The sequence below is a fragment of the Lynx rufus genome, unplaced genomic scaffold (assembly GCF_022079265.1).
Source record: "Lynx rufus isolate CCGP_SWC_20201006 ecotype Redwood Valley unplaced genomic scaffold, mLynRuf1.p SCAF_18, whole genome shotgun sequence".
In the NCBI taxonomy this organism is placed as follows: domain Eukaryota; kingdom Metazoa; phylum Chordata; class Mammalia; order Carnivora; family Felidae; genus Lynx; species Lynx rufus.
In genome coordinates, this window is record NW_025814832.1 from 38,286,548 (window position 1) to 38,295,773 (window position 9,226).

At 44.1% G+C, this 9,226-nt stretch overlaps 2 protein-coding genes across 2 annotated transcripts in view; one reads left to right on the plus strand and one right to left on the minus strand.

The window, feature by feature from the left end:
* CEP95 (centrosomal protein 95) overlaps positions 1 to 1,874 on the minus strand; it is a 43,657-nt gene extending 41,783 nt beyond the window's left edge. The window contains exons 1-2 of the mRNA XM_047081592.1: positions 1,623 to 1,874; positions 237 to 365 (exon numbers count right to left, since the gene is read on the minus strand). Coding sequence (XP_046937548.1) covers positions 237 to 365; positions 1,623 to 1,641 — 148 coding nt within the window. The 5' untranslated portion in view covers positions 1,642 to 1,874. The remainder of the gene's footprint in view (positions 1 to 236; positions 366 to 1,622) is intronic.
* Positions 1,875 to 2,502: 628 nt separating this feature from the next.
* Positions 2,503 to 9,133, plus strand: DDX5 (DEAD-box helicase 5). Its single transcript, XM_047081598.1, has 13 exons — positions 2,503 to 2,709; positions 3,923 to 4,088; positions 4,432 to 4,528; positions 4,623 to 4,756; positions 4,878 to 4,943; positions 5,187 to 5,328; positions 5,410 to 5,570; positions 5,663 to 5,835; positions 6,201 to 6,311; positions 6,534 to 6,595; positions 6,674 to 6,733; positions 7,982 to 8,206; positions 8,429 to 9,133. The coding sequence occupies exons 1-13, from the start codon at positions 2,666 to 2,668 to the stop codon at positions 8,830 to 8,832; spliced, it is 1,845 nt and encodes a 614-aa protein (XP_046937554.1). The 5' UTR covers positions 2,503 to 2,665; the 3' UTR covers positions 8,833 to 9,133.
* Positions 9,134 to 9,226: the final 93 nt, after the last annotated feature.

The window sequence follows — 9,226 nt, forward strand, 5'->3', positions numbered from 1 at the left end:
CACAAGGTATTAGCCATGATTGACACAATGACCAAGACCACTCAAACTGATTTGAACAAGGCTGTTACTATATGTGGGTCTTTATTATGGTAACGAATGCAACAGTTACATACAAATAAAATGTAAACAAAGGGAAAATACAGGATTTTATAAACACCACAGGATCTAACTTAAGGCACTCAAAACACCTGGCCTAACATATAGTCACTATTACTCCCACTTTTTAGTACCCTTACCTGGTACCTTTTCTCCCAAAATGGATTGATAAAGCGCAATAAAAACATTAGCATCACAGTCTTCCAGTTCTCGTATCCTCAGGTGTATGTGACATTTCAAAAGAAGGTTATTGGCAACGGTTATCCACTCTGTTAGGAAAGGAAAAAGATAAGCCTTAAATAGCAAAAGTCGACCCCACGAAGACAGACATTGAATGAAGCACAAGATAAGAAATTTGGTTACTATATACGTTCAAAGGCCCTCCAAGGCATGAATTTTGAAAATACATTATTTAATTTCTAGCACTCTGGAAGTGCTAGAGTGCTAGAATTTCAATGTAGTAAAAACTATGATGCAAATCTAATTTCTACCATTATAAGCTAAAGTCCTAAGTTATGTACCCTTTTCTTATTTTACAAGCCACACAAAACTGTTTTTATTTAAAACATAGGTATAAGTAAGCAAATATTATGTCATAAGCAAGACACTTTGTTAATGATAGTCTAAGGCTACCAGAAACTAATTAATGAATGCTGTTTCAAATTCCCAATAGCGTTAGTCATGTTTTTACCCAATTATCTTGTGCAAGTCAGAATTTCTCTGGTGCCCAATAGGCTGATTAACGCAGGCTGTTAAGAAGTGAAGTAATGACACTAACACTACAACATTTGTTAGTTTTTAATTATATTTAATGTATAAGAAATGAAACATAGAAAATACCTAAAAATGTCTCTAAATTCAGAGCTAGCACATTATCAACACTGAAGTTTCCTGTGCCACCGCAACCCACCCCCAGACACCGTTGGACCACTTTGGTCTCAAACTGACCAAACCAAAGGGTTTGAAGTTTGAACGCTGTCTGGAAGAAAAGGATGAAGGCGTCCCAGGCAACCCAATCAACTCGCTTCTCGAAAGCGGTTGCTAGAAAAAGCCAGGTAACGACACAGAGAACCGAAGAGAAAAATCCACCACCGTTCTACTTTGGCAAGGGCATCAACAACACCGTAAGAGTGCCGTTGCTCAAAAGTTCAATGCACAGGCAGGTACGGCCTCAGTCTCCACAATTCAAGAAGCAGAGAGCGCGCTGACAGTGGCTGGATTCCCGAGAATGCAGGTGCCAGGAGGACACTTTCTGCTTTCTGACTGCCCTCTTTGCAACCAGGCTGCAGGCGTGCTGCGGGCCCCCCTCTTCACACCCCAAAATCGCGCTCGATGGCCACTAAGCGAACCGAGAGCGGGGCTAAGAGACCCAAACCCGCCGACCACGACGGGGTGTCAGTGACGAGCCCCGTCGGCAGGCCAGACCAGTGAGTCCAGCCGGAGGACTCGAGATAAAAGGAATAGGGGCGTTCGGGTTCTTAAATGGTTTCAGTCCACACACACTGGGGCTCCGGGCCGAGACTCACCAGCCTCTGAGCCGGCCATGTCACGGAGGCAGGTTGCCGCTAGACTCCCAACAGGGCGCGCGATGGACGGCGTCCTGGAAGGGCCGAACAGCGCAGACGCACCGCCGAGGTGGGGGAACGAAACGAAAGGGCTGGGGGAGAAAGAGGGTGGGACTTTAGAACGGCTTCTCGCTGCTGATTGGTCATCACAGGAGGACTTCCTTTCTCAGCACGGGCCAAGGCGGCGGTTTGTGGGCTCTAGATACCCTTCGCCGCGAGCAATATCCCGCTAAGGGATTCTCAAGTGGGTTGGTTTGACATATCGGGTCACACCCAGCAGCCCAGGTCGGTCTCCCGGGGGTATTAGTACGGAACTTCCGGCGAGCTATCTCGTTTCGTATTCCTCCGCCGACGCCAACTGGAGAAGTAGTGCGGTCCGCTTACCCGGTGGGCGGGAGCAGCCACGTGACAACGTCTGGCTCCGCCTTCCCGTCTCATTTGGTTAGAGGCGTGAGGGCTCTTTGGAGACGTAAACATCTCCAAGTGGGCTGAGTGGGTTGGCCTGTGCTGGCCATTTTGTTGGGTAGGCTGAACCTGGAAAAGGGCAGGGTGGCCTCCCTGAGGTGTGGAAAAACGAGAAAAAGGTAAAGAATAAGGTGTAGGCTGAGACATCTCAGTGTGGGTGGGTCCAGCCATGAGAGGGGCCCTAAACCGGCGATTCCGAGGGAGGGGCGGTGGGGGGTGGGGCGAGAACATGGCGGATTCCGGAACGCCGGCGGGCGTTGCGGCCTCTGCGCAGGGGCGGAGTGATTAGGTCATAGAGCGGCTCCCAGCATTCTTTGCGGCGGAGGAGGCGGTCCAGACTATAAAACCGGCTGCCGGGACGCGGCCGGCACCTCATTCATTTCCACCGGTCTCTCGTTGAGCAGCTCCGGCATCAGTCATCGCCGCTCCTCCGCCGCTGCCGCCCCCGCAAGGCTTTGCTGTCGCCAAAGCCACCCGCAGCGACTCGTCGCATCCGATTCTCTCCATTTCGTTCCCCGCCAACCGCAACCATTGACGCCATGTCGGGTTATTCGAGTGACCGAGACCGCGGCCGGGATCGAGGGTGAGTGTGGGAACGGACTTGTCAGGCCTGGCAGTGGGGGATGGGAGGCCGATGAAGGTGGCGGGCGGGGGCGACAGGAACTTAGGTTTCTCAGCCTATCCTTAGGCTTTTGTGACCGAAGGCTTGCGCCATTTTGGTATTTGTCAAAAACTGATTGAAAGCTGTTTTTCTGTTAACGGTTTTTAAGGTCGCCTTTTGTTGGCGGGCTGGCGGGGAGAACATCGAAGTTTCCCCGGCGATTGAGTAGCTGTTGGGAGAATTCGGGGGAGGGTATTTCGAGGGGAGGAAAGCGCGACGTTTCCAAGAGGGTGAAGTCGCTATTAGGTGCAACCCTTCGAGATGTGGTTTAGGTGCCCCGGGAATTCTATGAGAGCCGCCGGGCTCGCCTCCGAACCCGTTGATGTGACAGGGGCAGCAGGGTGGCCAGCGCCGCGGGAATCGGCCATGTGGTTGGGTCGCGGGTACAAAATGCCGGCGTCGGACATGGCGGCGGCGCCTTTGTTACCCCGCCCGGCGGAGGAGCTCAAAATGGCAGCGTCGAGAAAATGTGGCGCAGAGAGAAATGCGAGACAAAGGGGGAAGCGCCGCCCCAGCGGGAACGCCGCCCGGTCCGGGACTCCTCCCCCGGTAGTTGCCAGCTCCTCCTCCTCTTTTTCTTTGCGTTATATAATTTTGCTATCAGAATCAGGAGCCCTTCCGCGGGATACCCCCAATTCGATTGGCTTGCGTAAGTGTTCCTGAGACCACCGTCCTTGTTCTGTTCTCATTGCTTGTGTCGTCCCGTTATTCCTTAAAATCAAAGCTTCTTTGCTTGAAAACAGTCGGTAAATAATATCGCTGTTAAGCTCCTCCCTTGTATTGTCTCTTTCCCAGACATTTAATTCCTAAGCTCACGGGAAAGGCTAGTAACCATAAGCTGTTGTCTATTCTTGTAATCGGAACTTCGGGCGTTTGGGCAGGCAGTTTCCGACCTGCTATATCCCGGGCTGTTGACTTGGTTTTAGTAGTGTGTACTTGGGACAACGGGAAGGGAGAGAGATGGTGCTAATGGTGGCTTTTTGATAGCATGACCATCACCAAGGGCAGTGCTAAGTCTTCAAACTGTGAAAGTCATTTACCTTTAGTGTGTGCCAAAGGATGAAAAGTCTGTATGTAAATTACTATGTAGACATTTGAAAATGTGAGGTTTTTGTTTTTGTTTTTGTTTTTCCAGGTTTGGTGCACCTCGATTTGGGGGAAGTAGGGCAGGGCCCCTATCTGGAAAGAAGTTTGGAAACCCTGGGGAAAAACTAGTCAAAAAGAAGTGGAATCTTGATGAGCTGCCCAAATTTGAGAAGAATTTTTATCAAGAGCACCCTGATTTGGCTAGGCGCACAGCAGTGAGTAATTTCACATGGTTTTATCAGGCTGTAATTCAATAATGACTTAAATCAAAATCTGAATAGAGAGGTCTTGGAAATGACCAAATTAAGGGAAATTCACACTTTTATGGTAGCTAAGAAAGAGGTGGTACTTATAAAAACAGGTGGCTTGGGATTTTTCTACTTCAGAGTTGTTGACTATAACCATAATAGGTGAATCTTGTGCTGTGTGGTGTACGTGGATACAGGTTTAAAATCCCTTTAAGGTTTGTTAATCATTTAAAAAGTTAGGGACCTGCTGACTTACATATTAGTGAAGGTTGTCATGGTACTTAGTAGATCATTAAAATTTGTTTTCTAGCAAGAGGTGGAGACATACAGAAGGAGTAAGGAAATTACGGTTAGAGGTCACAACTGCCCAAAGCCAGTTCTGAATTTTTATGAAGCAAACTTCCCTGGTAAGTGCCTAGTTTTGAGGTCTCCCCCCCCCACTTCATTTATTCTTTTTCTTCTGGTTTTGCTAATTTTTTATTGAATTGTTGCTAATTTTAGCTAACGTAATGGATGTCATTGCAAGACAGAATTTTACTGAGCCCACTGCTATTCAAGCTCAGGGATGGCCCGTTGCTCTAAGTGGATTGGATATGGTTGGAGTAGCACAGACTGGATCCGGGAAAACGTTGTCTGTAAGTTTGGGATAACTCTTGAGTTTTATTCGGTGGTGATGTGCTAGAGAAAACAAATTGAGAATATAAAGAAACCGGAAACGTTTTAACTTAATTCCTGTCGTTTGCCTCCCCCCCATAGTATTTGCTGCCTGCTATCGTCCACATCAATCATCAGCCATTCCTAGAGAGAGGTGATGGGCCTATTGTAAGTAGACATATTTTTATTAGCTTTTGCTTAGGAGTATGATGGAGAGATTTGTAGCAAATGTTTGTATGTGGCAAAAAAACTCATGCTTTTACATGGAGATGTTAGTTGTCTTATTCAACTTAGTTGGAGACAAAGCTGTCTTTATAGCAAACATCAATTACCTGCCAGCATAATGCCAGTAAGTTTAAAACTAGGATCCGGGACTCTGTTAAAATCTGCTCTGCTTTGTGTTTCTTTTAGTGCTTGGTGCTGGCACCAACTCGGGAACTGGCCCAACAAGTACAGCAAGTAGCTGCTGAATACTGTAGAGCATGTCGCTTGAAGTCCACTTGCATCTATGGTGGTGCTCCAAAGGGACCACAAATTCGTGATTTGGAGAGAGGCACGTAACAATAATTTTGTCAGTGTTGGTTCTAGAACTTCTACACTACGTGTTGTAGTTACATCATGTGTTTCATTGAAGGTGTGGAAATCTGTATTGCAACACCTGGAAGACTGATTGACTTTTTGGAGTGTGGGAAAACCAATCTGAGAAGAACCACCTACCTTGTCCTTGATGAAGCAGACAGAATGCTTGATATGGGCTTTGAACCCCAAATAAGGAAGATTGTGGATCAGATAAGAGTAAGTTAGCCTTTAAAAATGTTTCCTTTTCAAACTTATCTCAAAGATTTATTCTCAGAATACAATGCTTTTTTTAACCCAAAATTCTTCAGCCTGATAGGCAAACCCTAATGTGGAGTGCAACTTGGCCAAAAGAAGTAAGACAGCTTGCTGAAGATTTCCTGAAAGACTACATTCACATAAACATTGGTGCACTAGAACTGAGTGCAAACCACAATATTCTTCAGATTGTGGATGTATGTCATGATGTAGAAAAGGATGAAAAGTAAGTTTTCTGTAGAAGTATTGTTCTAAAAACATCACTGTACAAATTCAGGAGTTAACCGTTTGATAGGTTATCTTAAAAGTGATTTTCAGTTGGGTGCAATGTTGGGTGTGTTTGTTTAAAATTAGTCGATCCTTATTAAAATACTTTCCTTCATTCACGCAATTGGTTATCACTATATAGCAAAGAAGGAAAAGGAACTCCTTTATGATTTAAGGACCAAGGATAGAATTGCTTGATACAAGTGTTCAAGCAGGTGTTTTTACTTGAGTTGTGTAAATCGAAGTTAGTGATTTCACTGACCATAAGTATGTGTCTGTAACTGTGGACTTCTTTTATTAAAATTCACAATTTGTTTTTCCAAGACTTATTCGTCTAATGGAAGAGATCATGAGTGAGAAGGAGAATAAAACCATTGTTTTTGTCGAAACCAAAAGAAGATGTGATGAGCTTACTAGAAAAATGAGGAGAGACGGGTATGTGGGCTTCTTCCATTGAAGCAGGTGTATGAGAGCTGAGTTTAGAGGGAGAGGCAAACAGATCAAAAGTAACAGATTTGAGTTTCATGGATGGCAGTTATATCTGGTGTAAATAAAACTGTACATCAGGTAAAACTAAAGGAAATTGTGATTAGTTTTTTAAGCAGACTAAAATCAGGTTTTAAAGGTGAACTTACTGATAGTTTTTCTTTAATGTAGGTGGCCCGCCATGGGTATCCATGGTGACAAGAGTCAACAGGAACGTGACTGGGTTCTAAATGGTAAGTCAAATGAAAACGAAAATTTTTTTCTTAAGACCTGTCATTCTTACATTATTGATGATAGTTTTTCTTTCACAGAATTCAAACATGGAAAAGCTCCTATTCTGATTGCTACAGATGTGGCCTCCAGAGGGCTAGGTTAGTAAAAACTCGAATTCATGGCTCGGTTTCCCAGAAGATCTCCATATACTTTTTTAAAGAAAGTTTATTGCTTTCTTTAACCTCTGCATTTTTTCCAAGTTTTTTTCATATAAAGGTGCAGCCTTTGGCAAGGCCTAGGCATGACAATCGGAGGACTCGAGGGGGATGGAGGACTAGTGGTCGGCTGGCTGCTTCCAGTCGATTAGAGAGGTGAAAAGCTGAAAGTGTGCCAGTAATCTTCAAAAGGCAGAACATACCACCTCTGCCCCGTAAACTGTTCTCTCCGGGGGAAAAAAGTGCAAGTTATCCTCACAGTTCACTGCCGTGGTATTTCTTCTGTCCCATGCTTTGCATGACTGCCATGGTACAGCACTGTTTCAAACTGTTTACTGTGATCTGTGGGTCTTTGAGTTTCAGTGAGTTGGCTGAAATGTTGAAGAACTATTTCCAAACTTCAATGTTCAATGAAATTTTTGTTCAAGTTTGAAAAGGAGAGAGCAGCTTTAAAAGGTACTAAGCCTTTTACAAATTGGTGAGTACTGGCACATGAGATCTAGAGCAGGAGCAACTTCTCACACTTAGTCAGTGGGAAAAGAAAGCAGTGCTTTGAAAGTTCCTCCCTCACCTACACAGTAGTCGTCATGTCGAGACCTGCCAGAGAGAGACACATTCTCAAGTGAATCCTGGCTTCTTGGAAGCGCTTGCCTAGACGAGACACAGTGCATAAAAACAACTTTTGGGGGACAGGTATGTTTTTCTTGCAGCTGCGGTTGTAAGGTCTTGGCAAGACAAGCAGTGTGGCCAGAATTTTGAACTTCTGATGAGTGTGTAATGCAAAGGACCATGTACATTTTTGTTTAAAGGTCCTCAAAATGAGCACATGAAGAGGTTGCTGTGAACCTTTAAGTGGCCCTACTGCGCAGAAGCATTCAGATGTCACTTGACGATCTGTAAGGGGACTTGCTGGTTTGGGAATATGTTAGAGAATACACGTCTTACTGACAGGCTGTCTATCATTGGGTGGGTAATGAGACATCCAGGTAGATGGTGTGTGCTTTTTTTTTTTTCCCCCCCTCTCCAATTTCAATGGTATTCCTACAGGGAATGGATAACCATTTTAACTGTATTTTTTGCAGCCCGTACCTTCTTGGGAATACAATTGTCTAACTTTTTATTTTTGGTCTGGCTGTTGTGGTGTGCAAAACTCCGTACATTGCTATTTTGCCACACTGCAACACCTTACAGATGTGGAAGATGTGAAATTTGTCATCAATTATGACTACCCTAACTCCTCAGAGGATTATATTCATCGAATTGGAAGAACTGCTCGCAGTACCAAAACAGGCACAGCATACACTTTCTTTACACCTAATAACATAAAGCAAGTGAGCGACCTTATCTCTGTGCTTCGTGAAGCTAATCAAGCAATTAATCCCAAGTTGCTTCAGTTGGTCGAAGACAGAGGTTCAGGTAAGACCAACCTTCACTAAGAAATGTTGGTGATTTGGGGTCACATGATGGTCTACAAATCCATTTAAATGGGATTGGCGGGTGAGTAAAAATCTTTAACATGAAATTGAGAAACACTTTACAGAGTGAATAGAGCTACTTGCTACCTAATTCCTTTTTGTGTCAGTAGTGATTTGTGGCATGGAAATAATCAGCATGCAATTATCTTTTTTTTCTTGACAGGTCGTTCCAGGGGTAGAGGAGGCATGAAGGATGACCGTCGGGACAGATACTCTGCGGGCAAAAGGGGTGGATTTAATACCTTTAGAGACAGGGAAAATTATGACCGAGGTTATTCTAGTCTGCTTAAGAGAGATTTTGGGGCAAAAACTCAGAATGGTGTTTACAGTGCTGCAAATTACACCAATGGGAGCTTTGGAAGTAATTTTGTGTCTGCTGGTATACAGACCAGTTTTAGGACTGGTAATCCAACAGGGACTTACCAGAACGGTTATGATAGCACTCAGCAATATGGAAGTAACGTTCCAAATATGCACAATGGTATGAACCAACAGGCATATGCATATCCTGCTACTGCAGCTGCACCTATGATTGGTTATCCAATGCCAACAGGATATTCTCAATAAGACTTTAGAAGTATATGTAAATGTCTGTTTTTCATAATTGCTCTTTATATTGTGTGTTATCAGACAAGATAGTTATTTAAGAAACATGGGAAATGCAGAAATGACTGCAGTGCAGCAGTAATTATGGTGCACTTTTTCGCTATTTAAGTTGGATATTTCTCTACATTCCTGAAACAATTTTTAGGTTTTTTTTGTACTAGAAAATGCAGGCAGTGTTTTCACAAGTAAATGTACAGTGATTTGAAATACAATAAATGAAGGCAACGCATGGCCTTCCAATAAAAAATATTTGAAGACTGAATTAAGTGGAAATTGTACTTTATTTTACATATATAATGTCATGTAAAACTTTGCTTAGATGGTCTGTTTTTTTAACCATAAAAACGAAAAAGAC

Coding starts and splice junctions, on each gene's coding strand:
- DDX5 (XM_047081598.1), top strand. CDS start 2,666: ATGTCGGGTTATTCGAGTGACCGAGACCGCGGCCGGGATCGAGG. Junction 2,710..3,922: donor GACCGCGGCCGGGATCGAGG/GTGAGTGTGGGA, acceptor TTGTTTTTCCAG/GTTTGGTGCACCTCGATTTG. Junction 4,089..4,431: donor ATTTGGCTAGGCGCACAGCA/GTGAGTAATTTC, acceptor TTTGTTTTCTAG/CAAGAGGTGGAGACATACAG.